The sequence below is a fragment of the Labeo rohita genome, chromosome 11, assembly GCF_022985175.1.
Source record: "Labeo rohita strain BAU-BD-2019 chromosome 11, IGBB_LRoh.1.0, whole genome shotgun sequence".
NCBI lineage: Eukaryota > Metazoa > Chordata > Actinopteri > Cypriniformes > Cyprinidae > Labeo > Labeo rohita.
In genome coordinates this window covers 14,486,947-14,512,458 of record NC_066879.1, presented here as the reverse complement: position 1 = coordinate 14,512,458, position 25,512 = coordinate 14,486,947, and the positions used below count along the sequence as shown (strand labels likewise).

Below are 25,512 nucleotides of genomic sequence, written 5' to 3'. Positions count from 1 at the left end.
CGCAACCCGTGACAACGTTACAGTTATGTTCAATTCAACTCCCTGTGCAATTTTAGATATCAACTGCCTTTGTTGATATCAATAATTATTTTGTTACTATTAAAAGTGTGAATTATTGATATCAAGAATTCAGTTGTTACTAGTTAATTCTTGATATCTGTAAATGTATTTCAAGATGTTACATTAGTTATTTCTGATATCTGAAAATGCATTTCTGATGTCAATATAATTTCTGATTTCTAAAATGGCTTTTTTACTAGCAACAATCACATTCATGATATCAGAAAATAACATTGTCACTCAAATTATTGATATTTAGCAATTCTGCTTTTTTTTTTTTGTAGCGAGAGCAAACTTGCCTTCTGTATAAGCCCTTGCTGGTCTGTCATACGTGTCGGGTATGTTTGCGGTATTGACGCTACCAGTAGGATCTGATGTAGGGGTCACACTTGCTATTTCTTTTTGTGGCTGTTCAGGTCTGTCATCCATGACAGATGTGTTTGTAGCAAGTGCATAGTATTCTTTATCTGCAAATAAACAAATGAGCTTTAATGCAGTGAAAAACAACATGCTTTATATGAATTTATACCATTTTACACTAAACATTAGAACATTGTGAATGTGACAAGGTAGTTTTACTCTTTAGTTTAACACAATCTTCTACACATCATAGCTCTAATTCTTCAAAAGGCCTAAAAAAAGAAAACATCTGCATCTTCATAATATGTGAGTAGGCTAAAAATATGCATTATATAGTGATATCAATTGATTTAATAAGTAATTAATCTTTTTTTTGTATTACCTGTGATTAAACGCACACTATAAAGGTTCGGATTATTTTTATATTTATAGTTTTATAATGTAGACAAGGACCATGGCAAAACTTCAAAATAAAAGACATGAAAACATGAACAAACAAACAAAACCCAAACCCCATGTTACAGTTACGTTCAATTCAACTAACTTCCTGTGTATTTCAGGATACATTTTTGTAGAACTTACAGAACCACAATGATGTTCTATAAAGAGAAAATAGAAAGGAAAGAGAACTGCACAAAAAGAGAGAGAGAGAAAAAAAAGTAAACAAACCAGCAGGGTAAGGTACAGTGTAAGGGCAAAATGGGACAAAAAATCAGCCCTGGCACTGTAGCCACACCAGGAAATAATATAAGCATACAATAAATGTATGTGTCTGACAAACAATGCTTACTGCTTTTTAGAGAGCACATGTTTATAACTAATTTACACATACAGTAAAAACCAATAAAAATAATCTGTCTTCCTACCTCCATGACACTTGACTCTGCTGCAGCAGCAGAGCCATCTGCACTGGGCCCAGCAACCTTCTAGTTTTGAACAGATGAACACACGATTCAGACAAGCGAGAACATAAGTAAGCCAATGGCTTACAAAACCTCATCTAACTATTGCATATAATTGCCTGTAATAGAAGCCTATGTTCTACCCTACCTAATGGTCAATTATATACTGTACCTATGTATGCATGCATTCAGTGTTTTATTTTAAATATTTTACTAGCAACCTATTTCAGGTAAGTTCACTATATGTATACAGCACTATGGCAATTGCTATAGGTTTTTGACATGTTAGACTATATAGCAAGTAGCCTACAGCAGTCTATTTACCCTAAATCACCTTATCTGCTGATTTGAGTCATGCAGTTCGGTAACAGGCTAACACTTAACGAATTATCATGAAGCAATGACATTTTAAAATAAAGGGGGGTTCTACTCTAAGCTTACTACTGTTTAATAATATGTATAACCATAGTGAAATCATGTAAGTGATAAAAACCGGTCATATGCACTGTTGGCCTGTAAAAACAATTGATATATATATATAACTGACCGGCCCACAATTAAAAATATGGCCTGGCCTCAATGGCCAATCCACCCATAAATAGTGATCTTGACCAGTAAAAAGAAACATGATGCAATTACTTTTTAAAACAAAAAAATATACAAAAAATCCAGCCATAATATATTTTTATGTTTCATTAACAAACAAATAAATAAAGGAGGCATGGGTGTTCCTCTGCCATCTTTTTACTGATGCTAAAAAGAGGAATATGGGAAAGCCAGGTTTAATTAATATCCATGATCTTATTACCATAGCTTTTCTTACCCATAAAATAGCATTTCTAGATATCTGTAAAAGTATTTTTACTAGTTCAAATATTATTGAAGATATCAGTAATTCTATTTTCACTAGTTGCAAGGGCAATTTTAGATATCAACTGCCTTTGCTGATATCAATAATTGCTTTGTTATTAGTAAAAATGTTAATTCTTGATATCTGTAAATGTATTTCAAAATGTTACATTAGTTATTTCTGATATCTGAAAATGCATTTCGGATATCAATATAATTTTCTGATTTCTAAAATGGCTATTCTCAAAACTTTCTCTGCACACAGAGAACGATTTGACTGAAACTTTATATGAAGAGATCGTAAAAGAAGGATATAGCTAATCTATGCAATTTGGTAATAAAAAAGATGCGGCTTCTCTGCTAGGGATGTGACGGTGACAGTTGCATGTTACTTTGACTTTTAGTGGCGATTTGGCGTCAAGCAATTGCGCAGTGCGCATTTTACTTTCACTTTTAAATTAGCGAAAAATTCGGCGTCAATTGCTTAAATGCAATTCAAGCAACAAGTTAATACAACGTTACACTAACTTAGCCTATAAATTAATCATAGAACTTTTTATTAACAAAACGAATAAAAACAGCTTACACCTCACACCTAGCTTTTTTTTTTTTTTGTACAGCAGTCATTGTTAATTTAATGTAGAATATATGTTACATAAATATATGAAATATAGAATATATGGGCTAAAAAAAGTGCTGCTGACTCGTCTGCCAGTGGGTGCCCCCAAAGTGAAACTCCACCTATGCCTATAAAGCCACAGGAATATCTTCACACTTCACAGTCTAAATTTTTTTTTTAACAAATTTATTAATCACAGACTTTAATGCATTATTTTTTGACAGCTCTAATAATATTTTGATGATAATATATATTTAAAAGTACAAAACATGTCCCCAACAAGGTTCCCCCTGTCAGTCAATTAGAAAATTAAACATTTAGAAAAAATACACAAATAAAATACAAAAATTAACAAATAACCCTAAAAGTTTTTTTTTAAAGCTAGTATATATAGACTATTAAAATGGACTTACCATTATCGTATCGTCCATGGTGTGGGTTATTGTCAGACATTTTTGGGTGTCAGTAGTTTCTAAATCTCAGGAGGGGTTTGATGGAGGATCTGTGTCTCGGTCAGTACAGAAGATCCTTATATGCTATGGCAGCTGAAAGTGAAAGCAAGGTGAAGGTTGATGCAAAGATGGCACAGATTTTACTGGAAAAGAAAAATGCAAGTCACACAGACTTGCTGATAAATGAATATTGTTTAATAACTTCTAATGATGAAGCTCGATATAGAGTTAAATGTGTTCAGAAAAGTTATCATAGCTTTAGTGACAATGACATAAATTGTAAACAAAGTATGAAAAATATCCAGAGTTTTCCTGTTATTAGATTTTAAACAAAAATTACATTTGTACCAAGGGGGTTTTACCCCACCTATGGTATAGCCTGTTTCAAACTTTTTTTTTTTGTTAGCTCATGCTAACTGGCTAGCTAACTAGCTACCTGATGTCAACTTGAGGTAATTTTTTTAATATAAAGTCCATATATGTTTATTCAACCAACTAGTATTCATTTCTGATATCAGTATAATTTCTGATTTCTAAAATGGCTTTTTTACTAGCAACAATCACATTCATGATATCAAAAATTAACATTGTCACTCAAATGATTGATATTTAGCAGTTCAATTGTTGATACCAAGAAGAAACATTTGCACTAGTAACAGTTTTATCTAACTCCAGGGTTTTCCAAGAAAACTCTGTGACTCTTATGTAAGCAGACTAGGGCATCAACTGAAAGTGAAATAGAAAAGGGAAAATACCTGCAATGCCTTTATGGCAAGCAATTTTAACATTTAATTCTTAAAAATAACTAGTATGTATTTTCATGTTATAGTAAACTACTTAATTACTACTAGAATACTAGTATTCCACCAGGTACTAGTGCTTATTCTTCAGGTGCTAGTGCCTTTACAATACTAGTACTTAGATTAGATAGTAGCTCTTGTTCATTGGACACTAGTACTTCACTAATGACTAATAGACTTTTTTTCATAACTTTGGCAATAAGTGAACTGTTAAATGAGTGATTTTGAGACGAGTCATAAAGTCCAATTTGACACTGTTTAAAATGTGTTACTGAATTTAAAAAAAGTGATTTTTATAAAATGTAGTTTGATCACTATCTTCTCAGTTTAAAACATTAAAGCAGTTATTAAATTTTGCAAAAATGTTGTTTAATTTTCCAATAAAGGCTGATGTGTTTAAATGATTTGTTATTTATCCTTTAGCAGAGTTTGAATTGTTGTTTCATTAGCACTGTTGTCTCATTGATTCACCAATAGATGTCATCAGTACTTAAAAATAAGAACTAGCATGAAAATAGAGACTAGGCAGGTACTGTTTTAAGCAATTAAAAGCGGTTTGTGTTTAATTAGAACAGCTTATGCCATTGATACACATTTTGCAAGACACAAGAAACACAAGCACTCTCAAAAATTAAGGTTCTTTATTTGCATCTGTGGTTCCATGAAGAACCTTTTAGACCTTAGAACTGTACATGAATTATGAGCATCTAGAACTTTTGACTTTGGATTTAAAAAGTGCTACAGTTCATCCTCATATCGAATGTAATATGTGGATGTTTGGGTGTTTCATCTCTCTGGTTTTAGGGGATTTCACAATTAGTTCTGGGATGAGTAGCTGTAACATCAGCAGTAAAGTACCATTCTTATGCTCCATCCGTCCAGTCCATCATGGATGTGCTGACATAAGATAATAAATCTTTGGGCCACTTATTAAGTTCTGATGGCGATGATGTGATTACTTGGCACTGTTTACGGTAAGCACAGCTGTTTTTTAAAAATGGTTTTTAATGTAAACGTACTAATGAGCACAAAGAATTGGGATAAATATACAGTAAGATAGGCTGACATTTTTACAGGAACAAATCGTTCAAAATATCAGGGGGCAGTTGTTAAAAATAACGATTCTAAAAGAGAAGAGAAGAGAAGACACAACCATTGCACTCGCATTGATTTTCCTTGCTCCAGTTTCCTTCAAATGCATGCTTCAATTCTCAACTACATGCAAGAAAATGAATAAATATTTTATATTTGGTTTTGTAAGCTCACAGTAGGCTACAATACACAAATACACGCACGTTCAGGCTTTTTTTACTCACCAGCCACATATAGCGCATGACAGTACTGAAGAGAAAAGCAACAATACAATAACAACAATACTAATTCTGCATTAAAATGGGTAAAATGGTTTTCTGTTTTTGTCTTGGTTCCATAATAAAATGTTTAATAATAAAATAATAATAATAATAAAATCCAATAAGTTCAGTATTTTGCATGTGAATGAATGAATTAATTAATGTTATTAATGTTTATATATATTATTTCAAACATAAATCGAATAAAAAAATATTTAGCATGTAAATTAATTAATATTAGTATGTGCTATTTGCCTTTTGTCCCATTAAATAAAATAATATAAATAAAATAAAATATTATGTATGTAAATTAATTAATGTGAACTTAAATCTATGTGAATTAATCTGATCTTTTTTTGTGTGTTGTATTTTTGTTAAATATGAATATATAAAATATACACTGGAATTATGCACGTATGTTGTAGGCCTATGCAAATTACATTCCAGCATATATGTTAATATACACTATTTTTGTCCACTAAAATATTTTACGTGTCATTATTATGTGTTCCCTGTGTGTTGTCTGGACTTTTACTTTGAAGTGTTTCCTGTGCTATGTTTTTGTAGTCAGTTTGTAGTCTTTTGCTTAATTAGTCTCTCCTTGTTACCTTGTTAAGCTTATTACTCTTTGTGTATATATAGCTCTTGTGTTTCTCTTGTTGCTTTGTCAGTCAGTGTTTGCTGTGCGTGTTCCCTGTGTGCCTTCATTTTTGGCTTTTGTTTATGTTTGTTTATTCACTAAAACCTAATGCAGTTAATGTAGATCTGCTTTCCCTGCATACAGCATTACAGTAATAAACTTGTAGTTGGATTCATATGGACCAATCTAAGATAATTTCTGCATGTGTTTTACTTAAAATCAATACAGTACATCTATATACATAGATTTTATAACAACTGATGCGATTGAGAGTTGCATCAAATTAATATACCTGCAATGCATTAAAGGGTCATACTTTAAATTTGTTTCACTCTTTCATTTACATGATTAATTGTTTATAATGTGAGCTATAAATATGAATTAAACTGTCACTGTAATGCACTGACATAAAATGTTATGTCTACAAGTTTTGTCTATGTAGGACAGTATACTGAAGAGAAAAGCAATAAACATTCAATTCAAGTTTATTTGTATAGTGCTTTTCCTAATATATATAGTTTCTTAGCAACTTTACAGATAATTCTTGTTTCAGTTTTACAATTAGAAGGTATTCTGTTATTAACCACAGATCAAGGTAATATACATACCAAAAAAGCGAGAAGATCTGTCCTTTATGACTTGAATCTGCTGTGGGGCCCATGGTCACTTAAAAAAACGAACTAACAGAAGTGGTAATAATACAAAGAACACATAAACTATGACTTGTATTATATAAACTATTATCTGTATATTCATCATTCATTAAATCAGAAGCTCTGAAGTGTTCACTGTACTGAAGTCAATTTTTACTGTCCCTTAAGACCTTTGATGCAAAGATGACACTGACTTTACTGAAAAAAAAAATATATAACTCACACACGATTGTTGATGAATATTGTCTAATTACTTCTGAAGATGAAGCTCATGATGATTGTGCTGAAACAGCCAGATAAACAGCATTACAGTACCATTAGACTAAGTGATGTGAAACTGGAGGATACTATTTCAGATTGCTGGGAAATGGACTGGTACACCCAGAGTGACTCTTGATAGTCTATATTAATGATTTTCATCTAACTCCAGGGTTTTCCAAGAAGACTCTGTCTCTGGTCAGTACTGCCATTCCTTATATGAGCAGACTAGGGCATCAACTGAAAGTGAAACAGAAAAGGGAAAATACTGGCAATGCCTTTATGGCAAGCAATTTTAACATTTAATTCTTAATAATAACTAGTATTTATTTTTATGTTACTAGTAAACTATTTAATTACTACTAGAATACTAGTATTCCACCAGGTACTTCTGCTTATTCAGGTGTTAGTGCCTTAACAGTACTTAGATTGACTCTTTTGTTTCAAATGTGTTACTGAATTTAAAAGGTGATTTTTATAAAACGTAGTTTGATCACTATCTTCTCAGTGTAAAACATTAAAGCAGTTATTAAAGTTTGCAAAAATGTTGTTTCATTTTCCAGTAAAGGCTGATGTGTTTAAATGATTTGTTATTTATCCTTTAGCAGAGTTTGAACTGTTGTTTCATTAGCACTGTTGTCTCATTGATTCACCAATAGATGTCATCAGTACTTAAAAATAAGAATTAGCATGAAAATAGATACTAGGCAGGTGCTGTTTTAAGCAATAAAAAGCGGTTTGTGTTTAATTAGAACAGCTTAAGCCATTGATACACATTTTACAAGACACAAGAAACACAAGCACTCTCAAAAAATAAGTTTCTTTATTTGGATCTGTGGTTTCATGAAGAACCTTTTACATAAAATGGGGGAAAATATTTAAGATTTCAATCCTTTTTCCTGTATTTACGTACATAACAAACTCAACTGACTGGCTTCTCTTCTGTATCATTTCATGTAAGTCTCTTCAGACCTTAGAACTGTACATGAATTATGAGCATCTAGAACGTTTGACTTTGGACATACCCAATGATTGGGTTTTGACCCAACAATTGGTTTGTTTTGACCCAACGACTGGGTTGTTTTGACCGCTGGGTCAAAACAAACCAATGGTTGGGTATGTCCATATTTTACCCAAAGTGCTAGGGTGTTTTTAACCCAGCAGTTTTTAGAGTGTATGACAGCTTAAAATGTTATCTCATCAAATGAAAAAAAATATACATGACAAACTAAAATATTTTGTCAATGAAATAAAATGGGACACAAATGGGATTTTGAAAATTATATTATATTACATAAGTTATAAACTGGTAATGACAGTACTGAAGAGAAAAGCAATAAATATTTGATCCAAGTTTATTTGTATAGCACTTTTCGCAATACATAATTCAAAGCAGTGTTACAGATCATTCTTGTTTCAATGTTACATTTTGAAAGTGTTACATCAGGTCCTCACGCCAGACAATTAGGATCCAGCCCCGGACACCAGATCCCGTCAGAAAATAGCAGGAGACGAAGTAATGATGATAAAAAGGAGCAGAGTTTATTGAATAGTCTTAGTTGCATATGTCTCAATGCTCAGACTTCGTCTGGAGAACACAAATTCAACAAGTACTGTTATACCAAACTGGTTCACAACAACATCCCATAAACCTTGAGTTTCTATAAACATTCCCTTGTATCTCTTATTCATGAAGACAAACAGCCCTTGAAGCTACACAGCCATAAGACTAAACAACAACGGAAAAAATATATAAAAAACAACTATAATATAATATGAATTACTAATCAATTAATGAATCACTAAAATGAATATATAAATGACTATAATGATTATTATAAATGATTGTATGATTAAATGGAATAATAAAATGATGAAATGATTAATGATTCTAAATGAATGAAGAATGAAGAATAAATGAAGAATAAAAGAAAGCAAACACAACACAAATGTATGGTTGCTCTGCGGCAAAACATACACAGTTTGCATTTGAGGATCGTCAGATCCTTCAAAAGTATTTTGTTATTAGCCACAGATCAAAATAATATGTGTGTAATATACATATATCACACTATGTGGTCAGTTAAACAGACACAACAAACATGTTGGACAACAATTACAACTTGTGCTTATAATGATTACAATATAAGGATAATATCTGACAGTTTTGTATGTCGATATAAAGTTGGCATCATCTGAAATCTTTGCAAAGGTTGGATCCAAACTGGAGCTGGTGTAATTGAATTAAACACACCTGCAAGACCAAATACAAAAAAAATATTAATTCTTAAATGAAAACAATTCTAAATCTAAAATCTAAAATAAAACTGTAATATTGCTAAAATGTAATTCTGTGTGTTTATGACTCCACAACAATTCTGCTTTAAAATTGGAAAAAGTTTTAAAAAAATGTTTTTTATTTATTTATTTTTTTTTTCTGTTTCTGTTTTTGTCTTTGTTGTTTGATAGTAATACCTGCATGATTACATGACTGAACATGACACTTCTGACCCCAGAAAAGAGATACTGGTTTTTGGACCCACTGAGATTCCAGTTCCCAGTATTTTGGCCTCAAACCCATCCGCACCAGCAGATACACCCGTGTCGACTCCAAGCCCCACTTTCACACCAATTGGACCGGCTTGAGCTGATGCACTGGCAATTTCAGCCCGAGCCATTGCTCCAGCTCCAGCGATACTAACTTCAGCACCAGCTGAGACATTTGGGCCTTTGGCTTTAGCCTCAAATACACTGAATTCAGCACTAGCTCGTCCAATTCCTGCTTCTGCATGGACTCCAGCTTTGGGAATCCTCTTTCCAGGTTCATCTTCAAAAGCATGCGCATATGCTTCGGATCGAGCATAGGTGTCTTCTACAATGGTATCTGCTTCTCTGTCAAATGTGTCAATCATACCTATGGTGTTGTGTAATGACACAGTACCTGATGCAAGGCTCACAGTTGGCCTTGTTGTAATTTCCCTTTTGATTTTCCGTGGTTTGTGTAATGCATTTTTACTGTCACTTGAATCATCTACAGTGTCTTTTTCTTCTTCACCCAGCCATGGAGTATAACTTATATCAGATTCTTCATCTGAAAATAAATTAGTTTTAATGCACTGTGTAAGACATTAGAAAAATAACAAGCCATGTGTCTTTTCCATCCATATTTACTTTAATAAAGACATTCAGAGTGTTTGGCAATAATCACAAGCAATTTAGACACATGAAACATTTTAGATAAAAAAAAAATGCACAGATAACCAATAAATTAACTAATATGTACTAAACATAACTAAAATGTATTGTATTGTTCAGTACTGTTTCTTCACTTACCATTTTCGTCATGCCCATGGTAGCTCAATTCTCGGTTTTTAGACATTTCTGAATGCCGCAAGTCTAAAAATCTCAGTAGGTGTTCGGTGGAGGTTTGAGAGCGCTGTTTCTGACCTTCAAAAGCGCAACTTCTGTCAAGTAGTTTCAGGGTTGCCAGATCCCAGAAACATTTATAGCCCAAAAACAGACTCAAACCCCACCCCCGCCCCACCCAGTCACATTTGACAGCTGTGGGATTCCCATAAATGCTCTTAAAATAGAGCATTTATGATTTTTTTTTTATTGTACATTTTTAATCATATTTGTATGCGCATATTTAATTATTAAATCTGTATTTTATTTCTATTCACTTTTGGTTCTTTTAATCTTTCTTTGGTTTTAATTTTTAGCGTTTTGCATGATAAGCTGTTTAAAATGTGAGCTATAATTAACATTATATGGCAAATTTAAGATAGGTTTACATGACAATGATGCATTACAACTTGACAAGGTTTTTCTTTGTTTTTTGAAAAGTTTTGCGTGTAGACAACACAGTGTCACTGTTTTCAGAAATGTACGTTTGTTTGCATTTTTAACCTCCCAAAATGCTGTTGTTGCATATATGTGACCCTGGACCAGAATCGTAGAGAGGTTTGAGTGATTAATAATCGATATCTAACATGATGAAAAATTAATTAAATGAAGTGCAATATGGAGGATGTTAGCTTTGACAACATGATTGAAAAGGCAGTTTATGAGACGCGATGCATGGAACTAAAGATGCAATTACGGTGAGGTAGTATATACTTGTCTGCTACACTGTAAAATGTTTTTAACAGTTTCAACTTAAAAACTTAAGTTTAGCAGCTGCCTTAAAATTTTAAGTTAAATCAGCTTAAAAGTTTAAAAGTCATTTTATTGTAGTAAGTACATTTAAATTGATTTAACTTAACATTTAAGGCAGCTGCTGAACTTACGTTTTTAAGTTAAACTGGTGAATTTTTTTATTTATTTTTTATTTTTTTACAGTATACACACTCAAAAGTATGGACTTTTTCTTCACAAAAAGTGTACATATTTTAAGCTGCTTTTCCCCCTTACATCAGCACTGCAGCTCTGTTGTTGGATACTATTTGGATCCAAAAAAAAAAAAAAACAATTCTCAGAAGTCAGAATATGTCGTCAGATTTAACAGCAGCAGCAGATGTTGTGCATTTACTGGAAAAGTCAATCTGGCAAATTTAGGGTAACTTAAAAAAGAGGAAGAAAATCTGTTGAAAAAAAGGGGTTAAAAAGGCTTTCTGCAATGCCCTGAGTTGAGAGCGTCATGTTTTTATCCAGAGATGGTAATCTTGATATTCATTTATTTCCTTTGTTTTGTTTTCTGGTTTTCTGTGTTTTGTTCATGTTTCATTGGTTGCTTTGCTTTTTGAACAGCTCCTGATTTGTTATTATATTAACTGATGATGCTCACTTGTTGCTTGTTTAGTTCCTTATTCATGTAATTTGTGTAATTTTAGTTTGAGTTTCATTTATCCATTCTCATCTTCATATTGGTTGCTCTTCTTAGAGTTTTCTGTGGTTCTTAAACTGTCACTGTTACTCTATTGTTGTTATTTTTGCACATCAAGAAGCCAATATCAATATGCAGAGTCTTTAAATGGCTTTTGAATAATTTGCGTTGGTTGTTTACTTTCACTTTCGATTTTGTGGTAATGCTTACTCTGCGTAAAAGCAGCACATGAAATGGGGAAGAATATATTTTTGTCTTACAAAAAAAAAAAATTAGTCATCTGTCCTAAGGTACACTATCACTGTTTTACCACCTCCAAAGGGTATGCTAGTATCTCTGGTGTTTCTCCTTTGCTTTATGAAGAAATTAAGTTTTATTGCTGGACGGAAATTCTCTCAACAGGTGATTTTACACACTTATGTACTTCAGCATCATTGATTTTATTAGATCAGGTCCCCACGCCAGACACTTAGGATCCAGCCCCGGACACCAGATCCCATCAGAAAATATCAGTCTTTCGGTAAAAGGACAACTAGTCAGCAAGCTGTAGTTACCCCAACCCCACTAACAGCAGGTTTCTGTCAGTTCTGAAGTTGACCGATGGAAGAGAAATGAGCAGAAAAGAGCAGAAGCAGGAGACGAAGTGATGATGGTAAATGGTATAACAGAATTTATTGAACAGTTTTAGTTGCGTATGTCTCAATGTTCAAACTTCGTCTGGGGAGTACAGCTCAAAGAACAATGATATATCAAACAGATTCAACATCCCATAAACCTTGAATTTCCATAAACATCCCCGTTATCTATTTCTTAGACCAAACAATTCATGAAACCCTGCAATCATGGAACTGAACAATAATGAAAATGCATAAGCAAGGAAAATAATGAGAAATATAAAATATAAAAACATATAAATGAATAATATATATGAATAAATGATAAATACTTAAATACTTAAATATGAATTATGTGAATGACTAATGATTGTAAAATGATTATAAATAATTATGTAAATAAATGATTATAAATAAAATTAAAAATAAACATAACATTTAAACACAACACAATAATTTGCATGGAAGGATCTAAGGATCCTTCAATTTCAACACAAGCATTTTGTTTTTAATCATAAAGTAGGAATTGGGGATAAATATTAAAAACATTAAAACAAACAAACAAACAAACAAACAAACAAAAAAAACCTGGTACCAGCATTTTTGTATTCCTCAAATCACTTTCATAATACTTTTTCAGTTCTTATTATAACAAATTATCAGAAATGCAGACTTTTTATATGCACCGTAGCGCCACACCCCTTATTTACATTTAGATTTTTTTTTTGCACCCTCAGATTTAAAAATAAAAAAAAAATAAAAATAAAAGGTTATCTCTTTTTGCTATATAAAGAGTTTATTTGCAAAAACAGATAACTTTTTACATAAAAAAGCTTTTTATTATGTTATCATGTTTTTATTGTGTTTTATTGGGTTAGTTAGCTGTATTTATTTAGATATTTTTACTTAAACAAAATAACCCAACTGCAGTTTGATTGAGATTAATTGAAATGCACAATGAAAAAACTGAAATGAAAATTATTAAAACAAAGTTATTGTAAATGAACTCTTCATATATAAATGTGTTTTTTTTTTTTTGTATTAAAAAAATACCTCAGTTTAAATCAAAATCACAAATACAATATTTTGTATCTTGAAAAAAGTATTTTATATTTTAGACCTATTCGGAATGCACAGAACCTTTTACAACTGCTTTGAAACTTTTGTTTTCATTTTGCATTTTATAAATATACTTTACATTTTATAGGTACAGCTGCTGACTGATATGCATTGCATTGACTGGTGTGGAGTATCCTAGATAACTAAATATTTTAATTGAAATGTAATAGCAGTTGACATTATTAAGTTTGAAACAATAAAAATCAATCACATCCTCACTTTATCTTCCAGAATGTTGTAACTGAGGTTTGATTCCATCAATTCCAAGAATCGATTCCGAGCTAATATTTCCTGTTCTTATTGCAAAAACAGATTTGTGTGTGTCAGAGATCACGTCTGATTACTAGGAACTGTTTTCAGCAGTCCTGGCCAGTAGCATCACTACTGACTATATTGAACTACAATATACTGTCATAATATACTGTCATTGAACTCATTGAGCATGTCACTGAACTGAACTGAACTGAACTGGGTGGTAAATGACGTGCTACTGTTTGTGGATTCTGGAAAATTGTGCAATATTGCTGGATTTAAGTGCAGCGTTTTCTGCCATTGTTTAATTTGGTATATGTGATGTAGCCCTAGATTGGTTTGAGTTCTGTTTTACAAAGAGGAGCTTCTCTATAGAAACTGGTCATTTTCATACACTGCTCGTATCTGTTACAGTTACATGTGGGGTGCCACAGGGCCCAAATATATGTGACCCTGGACCACAAAATCTTTAAAGGAGAAGTCCACTTTCTAGAACAACAATTTACAAATAATTTACTCACCCCCCTTGTCATCCAAGATGTTCATGTCTTTCTGTCTTCAGTTGTAAAGAAATTATGTTTTTTGAGGAAAACGTTTCAGGATTTATCTCCATACAATGGACTTCATTGGTGCCCCGATTTTGAACTTCCAAAATGTAGTTAAATGCAGCTTCAAAGGGCTCTAAATGATCCCAGCCAAGGAAGAAGGGCTTATCTAGCGAAACGATCTGTCGTTTTTTTCGAAAAATAAAAATTTGTATACTTTTTAAGCTTTTGTCAGATAAGAGGTGAGGTGAGCTACTCATAGACTAAAGACTCAATGAATTAATCTTTTCTGTTTCTTATAGCATTATACTTTTGTCTTGTTTGTTGTGGTCAACATTTGTGTAAGCAGTAGATGTGTTAGGGAAGTAACGTAACATTTTAATTAAATTTTGCTAAATGACTTTTTGTTTGTAAACAGTGTTTACAAACTTACTTGCACTTTCTTAGTCTTTGGGTGTTCACTTTGTAAACACTGGGTCTGTAGTTCCGCCTACATTCCACGTGACCTTTCAACATGATTCAATAGTACGTTTAAAAAAAAAACAAACAAAAAAAAAAGCAACAACTATTAATTTTCAAATAAATTTCAAAATCAGGGCACCAATGAAGTCCATTATGTGGAGAAAAATCCTGAAATGCTTTCTTCAAAATCATTAGGATATTAAGTCAAGACCATGTTCCACAAAGATATTTTGTAAATTTCCTGCCGTCAATATATCAAAGCTTAATTTTTGATTAGTAATATGCATTGAAAAGTCTTGTTTCAGTGAAAATAAAAACTGATACAATGACAGGTCTAATATACAGGATAGAATAATGAGAGACAACACCCATCTGGATATAAAAGAGATATTGTGAGGTCACATGTGTTCTGGCATTAGAAGAATGATCTTCCTTTTTCCTTGTAGCACTGTCATGATTGTCTAACATTACATTTATTGCTCTGGATTATGACATGTTCACACAGGTGATCAGAGACCATGTGCATCTTTCTTCTGCTGTTTTTAGAGTCACTAGGTCTCTTTAATGTCCTAAGTTACTATAACTGCGACCTTAACTGCCTCCCATCTATAAACGGTTAGTGTCTGAAGGACTGCATGTGCAGTAATGGTTTATGGTTCACTGAACAAGCATGAAAAATATTTTTAATAAAGGCATTGATTCACCACTAGATGTCAGCAGTTACTAAGAAAAAAATAATTAAATAACTGATGGCAAAGCAGATTCCCAGTAAAAATCGGAGACTTGTATACAGGCATGTAAATATTTACATATTTAACTGCCCATATTTTAATTAAAGATAAGTCATAGTAGCAAAACTGGGAATGCAAATTTATTGATTTTACTCAACCTATAGGTTGAAATGAAAGCAAATATATCTGAAATGTACATGTACATTCAGTTCATGTAATTATTAAATAATACACCCATTAATTACAATATGCATTGAATGTAAAAATAATAACACTATTAACATGCCGCTCTGAACCTTGAAGCACTCTGAAACACTCCTAGTGGTATCTAAATGCATGTTTGTACATGTGTACACTTAGATGATCTTAAGTTTATCTTAAGAAGTACTGAAAAATCATTTTATAAAAGTACAAAATTAGTGTGTGAAATTGGAGCACTTTAAGTGGATTATGGAAGTGCCATAATTTTTTTCACTTGGGTTGACCACAATGGAAACCTCCCAAAACACCAACAAAACAAGAGTTTATTATATATACAGTTATAATAAATCTTGCTAAAATGCATAAAATAACATTTTATTCCAACATTTACTCTCCATACTCATTGTGCATGGTGTTAATGAAACTTATTTAAATAAAGTGAACATTAATATTTTTTTTCTGAGTGCAGTTTGTTTATAAATCTCACAGGCTCTTCCAAACTTGTTAGAACTTATTTTGCATTACATTTATGCATTTTGCTGATGCGCTTATGCAAAATGATTTACACTGTATTCAAAGTATAGACTGTTTTGTCCTCAACCTGAGGATTTCCTGGATGGAAAAAATGAAAGTGAAAGTGTTCACACTGTTTATCATCATATTGAAAGTTCAGAATGTGTGCTACGTGTGGCTGTTTAGTCTTCCTGTTTTACGGGATTTCACACACTAAACTACAGTTTTTCTGGTATGAGAAGTTGTCACATAAGCAGTAAAGTAGCATTTTGATGCTGAGCTTAATATATTTCTTTTTATTTTCCTGATTGGTGGAATTAATGCATTTGTATATATGTGCACCGGGGGGTGAAAACTTTTGGAATTTGAAGATCAGGGTAAACTGAACTTATTTTGTCTTCTAGGATACATGTAGGTATCTTCTGTAGCTTCTGAATGGCAGCACTAAATGAAAAAATATGATATTTAGGCAAAATAAGAAAAATGTACACATCTTCCTTCTGTTCAAAAGTTTTCATCCCCGGCTCTTAATGCATTGTGTTTCCTTCTGGAACATCAGTGAGCGTTTGAACCTTCTGTAATAGTTGCATATGAGTCCCTCAGTTGTCCAAAAAGATGGATCTCAAAGACATACAGTCATTGTTGGAAACGGTTCAAATACACAAAAATGCTGAAAACCAAAGAATTTGTGGGACCTGAAGGATTTTTCTGAAGAACAGCAGGCAGTTTAACTGTTCAGGACAAAAAATATAACACACACGCTTGCTGAATATTACCTCCAATATAGCCTACTGTAGTCAATTTTATGCTTTTAAGAGCGTTGGTGATTGTGTTAAAACTGAGATAAACATCACTGCACCATTAGACAAAGTGAAACTGGAGGATATAAATGTGTACTGTTTCAGATTCATGCCTCATAAAGAAATGGATTGGTACACCCAGAGTGAATCTTGATGGCCTGTATTACTGATTATTATATAACTAAGGGTCTTCAAACAAGGATCTGTGTCCTGCCACTCCCTATAAAAGCAGAATAAGGCATCAACTGAAAGTGAAACAGAAAAGCGAAAAGATCTGCAGTGCGTTTATGGCAAGCTGTTTTAACATTTAATCCTTAGAGGGGCGGTTTTCTGGACAGCGTTTAAATGAAGTAAGAAAAGAGCAAAGGATTAAACATTTCAATTTCCACCAATAATTAAGGATTTCCACTCAACCGAAAATGTTATAAATCTGCCCCACAGTATATTGTCTGTATCTTAATGGGTATAAAATAGAATTGGGACTGGGCCTAAGACTATTTAAAACCATGACAGAGAAAGCAGATTTCTGTTAATCTAGTTTAAAGGGCCATTTTGGTCTAGAATTAAGCTTAATCTCTGTCTGGGATCTGCCCCAAAATGTAGTAGTATATATTTTCTTGCTATCAGTAAACTGCTTAATTACTACTAGTATACACTGTAAAAAATAAAAAACACAATTTGTTGAGTCAGCTTAAAATAATTTGTTAACCTATTGCCTTAAAATTTTAAGTTCAGTCAACTAAAATAAGTTTAGTCAACTTGAAATGTTAAGTTGTACTAACTTAGATATTTGTGTTTGCTAAACTTAACAGATGGGTAAGTAACCCAGCTGCCTTAAAATGTTTAAATCTAAGTTGTCACTTAGTATAATGTAACATTTTAAGTTGACTCAACTAATTGTTTTTCTATTAGTACCTGTTCCATTAAAATTAGTGCTTATTCACTGGCTACTAGACTTTATTCTCTGCCTTCTTACGTAGCAGTTCTTGTTCATTAGATACTAGTACTTATTTTAATAGTGACTAGTATTTACTTATTTATTTAGTAACTAGTATTTACTGACCTGCACCAAGTGCAGACTACTCAGCAGTATTTCTGTACATTCTCAAGAGCTACCAAACTTTTTACCTCTTTATCTTTTGTCATAAGGATGAAACTATAAATTAATTAAAAAAAAAAAAAAAAACTTAAATATTGCATTATTGTAGGTGGTCAAGTGACATGGTTAGAACAGCTTAAGACATTTATGAAAAAGGGACAGTCCAGGAACTGCCCAGCAAAGGAAAAGGAAAATAAAAAATTTAGATGTGTGTATTTCAGAATATTGTTGCCTGCTTTAAATGAAAATTCATGGACATAATTTCCAAAGCATTACGTCATTACCAAGATGCAGCCAACAAATGCACTTAGCAGCGCTTTCATCACCAGAAATCACCCGTTACAGATAAAAGAATAGTACAACAAAGATATAATAATTCTACCCCCATAGTGGTGCCTTTATTGGATAGTAGTACTACATAGTATTTCTTGTTCATTAGACAACAACTGAATACCCGAACGGAAAAAGACTAGACGAATGGGACAAATGTGCCGAATTTACAGTCAAGTGCCCAATAAAGGAAAAGAAAATTAGTTTAGATCTGTGTATTTCAGATTAGTGTGGATTGCTTTAAATTAAAATACATTGGAAGTATTTTCCAAAGCATTATGTCATTACCAAGCAATTGATTCATTTGATTTTAAGCTATAAAAAGCTTAATTTCTCCCATCAATAGTTATGAATGCTCTCTTTTGCACTGAATTGCCTGAACCAAATTCATAGAAAGACAAACAGCTGCTTTCTTATAGAATATTTTCACAAAAACACTGCACTTTCAGTGTAAATTGAATAAATGGAAAAGGACAGTTGCAGATATTAAAAGTCTCCAGCGAATTCTGTGAACACTATAGCAGTTACACTGGGAATGACAGTACTGAAGAAAAAAGCAGTAAACATTCGATTTGATTTTATTTATTCGAGTTTATTTGTATGCAGCACTTTTCATAATACATACTGTTTCCAAGCAGCTTTACAGATAACTCTTGTTTCAGTCTTTCAATTTCTGTAGGATTAATCAAGGTAATATCCATAAGGCAGTAATATATAACATTTTATGAGGTTAGTTAACAGTAAGCAAGTTGGTGATCTAAAATAAAGCTCGAGCTCGTTCAACTCCTGCTACTGCATAGACTCCAGCTTTGGGAATCCTTTGTCCTGGTTTGTCATTAGGACCTTCTGCATATTTTCCAGCTTGAGCATAAGTGCTTTTTGCAGTGGCACGTGCTGGTCTGTCATATGTGTCAATTATGTTTATAGTATCAGCGTTAACTGATGTAAGTTGCATATTTGGCTTTCCCTTCAGCCCCTGTTTGGTAGACGGTTTATCAGATCCTTTATCTGCAAATAAAACAAATGAGTTTAAATGCAATGAAAAAACATGCTTCATATGAATGTATGCCATTTCACTCAAACATTGTGAAGTTAGTTTAGGCCACTTTGGTGTGACTTAGTCTGATATTTGGTTTGCCTACACAATCCTCCACAAAACATAGCTTAAATTGTTAAAAAAGTCTCTTAAAAGTGATCTTCTGCATCTTCATAATGTTAGTAGTATGTATTTACATAGTGTTGTCCATTGGCGTAGCACAAAACTGAGTCCTTCCTCCTGATCCGGGGTTGGTGGGAAGCTTTACATTGCAATATTTAAAAAAAATTGTTTTAAACAAGTCGAACCAATGGATATCACACAAGCAACGTGCAAATTTGTGCAAGAGTTCATCAGCATCAGCCGCTGCATTAAAGGCACATATTCTCTCAGAGACAGTGAGAGACTAATCTACTTCAACATATGCTGATATATAATCATCTCATTTCCTTAATATTTCTCTTGAAGAAAAATGAGAAGAAACGTATTTTGGGTTAAATAGGTTGTTCTTAAAGGTCGATGACTGAAATAAAGCTGCTCTTAATTTTCACTTAATTTTCTGATGCTGCTTTAGCTACATTTTTAAAGCATTAAGCAGAAAATAATGAATCACAGACATTAACATGCTATTTTTTACAGCCCTAATATTTCTATTAAAAAATATTTAAAAACATGTCTCCAACAAGGGTCCCTTCCAGTCAATCAATTAGAAAATGAAACAATTTTGAAAAACTAAAATGTATTTTTTTTATGTTAAATATAGTAAAGTAAATATAGACTATTGAATTCACTTACCATGATGTGGATTTTTGTCAGACATTTGTGACTGTCAGTAGCTTAAAAATCACAGTAGGTGTTTGATGGAGGGTCAAGGGTGGAGCTGTGTCTCAGTCAGTACCGCTGCTCCTTATATAGCAGAACACAAACGGAAAGTGAAAGAGGAAAGTGAGAAGACCTGTAATGCGTTTAATTAGAGTCCCTTGGCCCCTAACGAAAAAAAGAAAAACAAAACTAACTAAAACTAATAACTAACAATATAACACAAACTATGGCTTGTATTATATAAACTATTATTTTTAGTATTCGTTATTCATTAAAACAGAAGCCCTGGACAGAAGTGTCTATTTTTACCAATCCTTAAGACCTTTGATGCAAAGATGACACTGATTTTATTGAAAATAAATTAATGAAAAATACAACTCACTCGATAAAGCTCAATATAGCCTATAGTCTACTGTAGCCAATTTTATGCTTTATAGAACGTTGGTAATTGTGCTGAAACGTACATTATTTTTGCTTTCATGTGCTGCATACCAGTTTATTTGATCAGAATACACTACTACTGAATTCCTGTCAATGAAAAAAGATTGCCTGTAAGATGATGTAGTCACAACTACATCTACCAGTACCTGTGTAAGTTTTGAAGAGCATTAATGCACTATTAGATTAAGTGATGTGAAACTGGAGTTTCACATTTGTGTCTCTTTAATTTTTCTGATTGGCTGAGCAGAAGCAGTGCTCAAGCAATCTATATCATCACTCTGTGTTGTGCTTTGTCTGTATGCTTAATTAAAGATTCATGACATGCATCTCTGAGCGATTTTTTTTTCATTAGTGAAACACAAGACTCAGCTGCACAATTCATTAATTTAGGACATATTTACAAAAAAAGTCTAAATATACTAGATGCATTATGACAACTAGTCCAATCATTTTGCATTTGATGACTTGATGCAGTAAACTAATTGTAGCTGTAGCAGAAAACGTTGTATTTTCTTTTAAGTATTTCAGTCATTTATTCTGTAAAAAGGTATTTACTTCACAAATGGTGTACAGTGTATTGTCAATGTTCATTTGGAAATTGTATTTGAGTATTACAAAATTTCATTTTACATATTTAATTTTGCGGACATAGAAGTTATTTGACATATTTGAACCTTTCTTTAAAAATAAAAAACATTAACACAATAGTTAGTTTTTAACTAGTAACTATGACTAATTACTTTTTTAAAGTAACATGCCCAACACTGTTAAGAAGTAAATAAATGAACAAATAAATTACATGAATTAACAAAACAGCCTAAAATGTAGAGTAAATATAGACAATACACTTATCATTTTCACCTTCTCCGTTCTGCTGCTGTTTGGTAGAAGGTATATCAAATTCTTCATCTGCAAATAAAATAAATTAGCTTTTAGCTCATAAATGAGATTTATTGCATTTTTGTAACTGAACATTAGATCATTGTAAATGTTGTTTTATGTAACCTTGCAAGCTGTTATTTCTGTATTTGTTGTGATTTAGTCTAGAATTTTGTTTAAAATGATTTGTTTTACTCCATCCTTGGGAATCCTCATTTCTGGTTTGTTTTCAAAAGCTGCTGCGTTGCATATGATCATTTTTTAGCATACCTGCCTTCTGCATTGGCCTTTGTTGGTTTGTCAAATATGTATGTTGCACTCTAAACATTCTTTTTTATAGTAGCCTTGTTGATTTTATTTACTTATGCCACTGTGGCATCCTTTCTTCCATGGTTTTGGTAGTCAAATGGTTAGAACCTATTTATGATACTCTGTACAGTAGGTATTTATGAGAGTAGACAAAAATTAGCAAAAGAAGTGTCAAACTGGCTAATTCTGGCACATTGTACATTTACGCTACCAGTCAAAAGATTTTTTTTTGTTTTTAAAGAAATCTCTTCTGCTCACCAAGCTTGCATTTATTTGATCCAAAGTACAGCAAAAACAGTAATTTTTTTTTTTAATATTTTACTTTTTAAAATAACTGCTTTCTATTTGAATATATTGTAAAATATAATTTATTTCTGTGATCAAAGCTGAATTTTCAGCATCATTACACCAGTCTTCAGTGTCACACGACTCTTCAGAAATCATTCTAATATGATTTGCTGTTAAAAAAACATTTATTATTGTTATTATCATCATCATCATCATCATCAATATTTAAAAATCCAAAGATCAGCATTTATCTGAAATAAAAAGCTTTTGTAACATTGTACACTATACCATTCAAAAGCTTAGAGTCAGTAATATTTTCTGGGAAAGAAATTATAGAAAATAATACTTTTATTTAGCAAGGATGCTATAAATTGATCAAAAATGATGATAAAGTCATTTATAATGTTACAAAAGATTTCTATTTCTGTTCTTCTGAACTTTCTATTCGTAATAATAGTCATCATAATAATAGTTTTTTGAGCAGCAAACCAAAATATTAGAATGATTTCTGAAGGATCATGTGACTGGAGTAATGAAGCTTAAAAAAATGTGGAGTTTCGAGGGCACGCTGAAAAACATGCAAGACATCCCAATAACAGACACTAAGTATGTAGAAACAGGTTTTAATGGACTTTATTTTACAATGAAAACAATTTAAAGAGAGCATTTCAAGAAGATTCAGGAAATATTACAAGACCTTACCAGGTCACTCTACAGAAAACACCACAGTGGCTCATAGTAATAATAGAGAGGCCGACAAATTAGAGAAACAAAACTTAATATGTGTAAGATATATTAGCAAATTAGACACCCAAGTGTGAGTTGTTTAGGATAAATTTAGACATAGTAAAATGTCACACATAAATATTCAAAGGTAACAAGATACCTGCTGTGGCTAAAAGAGTGAAAATGACAGTTCTGAACCCAGAAAAGAAATTCCGATTTTTGGACCAATTGAGAATCCGATTCCCAGGACTTTGGCCTCCACCCCACTCAAACCAACAGATGCACCCGTGTCAAATCCAAGTCCCACTTTCACACCAACTGGACCGGCTTTAGCTGATGCACTGGCAATTTCGGCTCGAGCCACTGCTCCGAGTTTAGCCACACTGGCTTCAGCACCAAATGAAGCGTTTGGGCCTTTGGCTTCTGCCTCAAATATACTGTATTCAGCGCGAGCTCGTCCGTATCCTGCTTCTGCAAGGTATCCCTTCTTGGGAATCCTCTGTCCTGATTTGTTTTCAAAACCGGTTTCATATGTGCCTTGCTTAGCGTAACCACCTTCTGCTTTGGCACCTGCAGATCTGTCATACGTGTCAATCATCTCAAATGCAGATGATGTATCTTGCGCTTTTGACGGTTTTATGGCCTCATCGATTTCATTTATGCCATTGTTCTGCTACTGTTCGCTAGGTGTATCCGATTCTTTATCAGCAAAAGAAACAGACAAAGATGTTTAGAAAAATAAGAAGCTTCATATAAATGTAATATCTGGTGAATCCGTCTGAGATTTGGTTTGCCTACATCTTTATAGTGTGTTAGTAGTAATATATCTTTACATAATATATAGTATATTTTTCATTTACTTAAGACACATATTTAAGATTTTTTTTTAAATATGACCTATTTAATTGACCTATTTCATTCAGTATTTGGGAATATTAAGAAGCACATAACAAGCTACACTGAGAAAATGAAGACGTACATGAATACACAAAATAATACACAAAACAAAATCAGTGCACTGCAAAAAATCCTTTCATAGATTTTTGGTCTTGTTTCCAGCCAAAATGTCTAACAATTGTTAAATTACGTGAGTTTTTGCTTAGAACAAGCGAAATAATCTTATTTCAAGCTGAAAACAAGATTTTTTTTTTTTACCCCACTGACTGATTATTTTGCTTATTTCAAGCAAAAACTCACTTCATTTTTACTTCTTTTTTTCTGAAAACAAGACAATAATTTTTACTTGTGTAGAAAATCTTTCTTGATTTAAGAATATTTAGATATATTGACTCCAAACAAAACCAAAAAAATCTAAGTAAGAAAAGCATTTTTTGCAGTGTGTTAAATGTAGACCAACTTACCATTTTCGTCATCTCCATGGTGGAAATATTTGCTATCCAGTATATCAGTGAATTGTGGCTCTTCATCTGTAAAACAAGTAAATAAAACAAATGAGCTTTAATGCAGTGCACATAGACACAAAATTGTGTAGAATACAACAAAGGTTTATATTAAAATGCACTTACCATATTCACCATGTTGGCGTAAATTTTGTCTTTGAGACATTGTAGTTCGTCACAAGTTCTGAATGTCAGTAAGTCTTTGGTGGAGTGCCGTTGTGTCTCGGTCAGTACCACCCTATATACAGTAGGGCATCTGAAAGTGAAAGCCTAAAACAAGAAGTCCTGCAGTAGGTTTTATTGGAACCTATGTCACTTGAATACTTTCAATTTGTCATGAAGCCCATTGTCACTTAAAGGAATTCTGTACAAACGGAAGTAGTGTATGATGAACACATACGTTATGACTTGTATAATTTATTAAAACAGAAGCTCCAGAGCATGACATTGTATCTTGAAAATGTCTGAAAAATACTTTTTATCATCCCTTAACAAAAAATCCAACAAACTCTTCTTTACCCAAAAGAGGAAGTCCTGCAAAATCTTGAAAGGGCAAGTTCATGTTGAAACTGCAGCATTTGCTTTGATTCCCAGACTCAAGATGTGGGTGTTTAGGGGATTTCTGGAATATTGCCAGTAAATTATAGTTTTAATCAGTCCTTGCACAATTTTCTGGGATGAGAAGTTGTAACATTACCAGTAAATTAGCATTTTGATGTGAACATCCATCCATCCACGCTTTTAACACTCTTTACACATTTGAGGTCTGGATGTACTGCGTATAATAAGAAATCTTTGGGAAAGTCATAATATTAATAGTGTAATATCACTATAAGACTCTGTCTTATGAAATAGTTTGACCAACAACTATCAGATTTCTTTTTAGATTTAAATTTGACCAATTTAGCTTTTTTATGTACAATTACTGACTTTAAAGGCCGCATCTGAAATATGTCATACCAATGATATTACCTGAGAAGTTAAAGTAAATATGCTAGAAAAAGAAAATATAAGATGTTTAAAGTTAAAGTTTACCCTCTTTGACTTTTATGTTGTTCTGCTGTTTTGTGTTCATCTGCTTCTCCCATTTGCTCTTTTTACACTATCAATCTATATAGACTAATACAATCAGGTACAACAATCATTTTTAAATATTTAAAAATGTAAATATTTAA

General features: G+C 32.5%; 1 protein-coding gene and 2 long non-coding RNA genes across 3 annotated transcripts; all 3 read right to left on the bottom strand.

Annotated features, from left to right (window-relative positions):
• Positions 1 to 8,322: 8,322 nt before the first annotated feature.
• On the bottom strand, positions 8,323 to 10,406 carry LOC127173355 (uncharacterized). The gene is made up of 3 exons (XM_051123180.1): positions 10,279 to 10,406; positions 9,421 to 10,036; positions 8,323 to 9,199 (listed from the first exon to the last, which is right to left on the bottom strand). Exons 1-2 carry the CDS (start codon positions 10,322 to 10,324, stop codon positions 9,429 to 9,431), a joined length of 654 nt encoding a protein of 217 aa, XP_050979137.1. The 5' UTR covers positions 10,325 to 10,406; the 3' UTR covers positions 8,323 to 9,199; positions 9,421 to 9,428.
• Positions 10,407 to 19,106: 8,700 nt separating this feature from the next.
• LOC127172775 (uncharacterized) lies at positions 19,107 to 20,346 on the bottom strand. Its single transcript, XR_007828671.1, has 3 exons — positions 20,268 to 20,346; positions 19,670 to 19,734; positions 19,107 to 19,444 (listed from the first exon to the last, which is right to left on the bottom strand). It is a non-coding gene; the product is annotated as an uncharacterized LOC127172775 (long non-coding RNA).
• Positions 20,347 to 22,949: 2,603 nt separating this feature from the next.
• On the bottom strand, positions 22,950 to 24,542 carry LOC127173437 (uncharacterized). Its single transcript, XR_007828753.1, has 3 exons — positions 24,464 to 24,542; positions 24,299 to 24,364; positions 22,950 to 23,636 (listed from the first exon to the last, which is right to left on the bottom strand). It is a non-coding gene; the product is annotated as an uncharacterized LOC127173437 (long non-coding RNA).
• Positions 24,543 to 25,512: the final 970 nt, after the last annotated feature.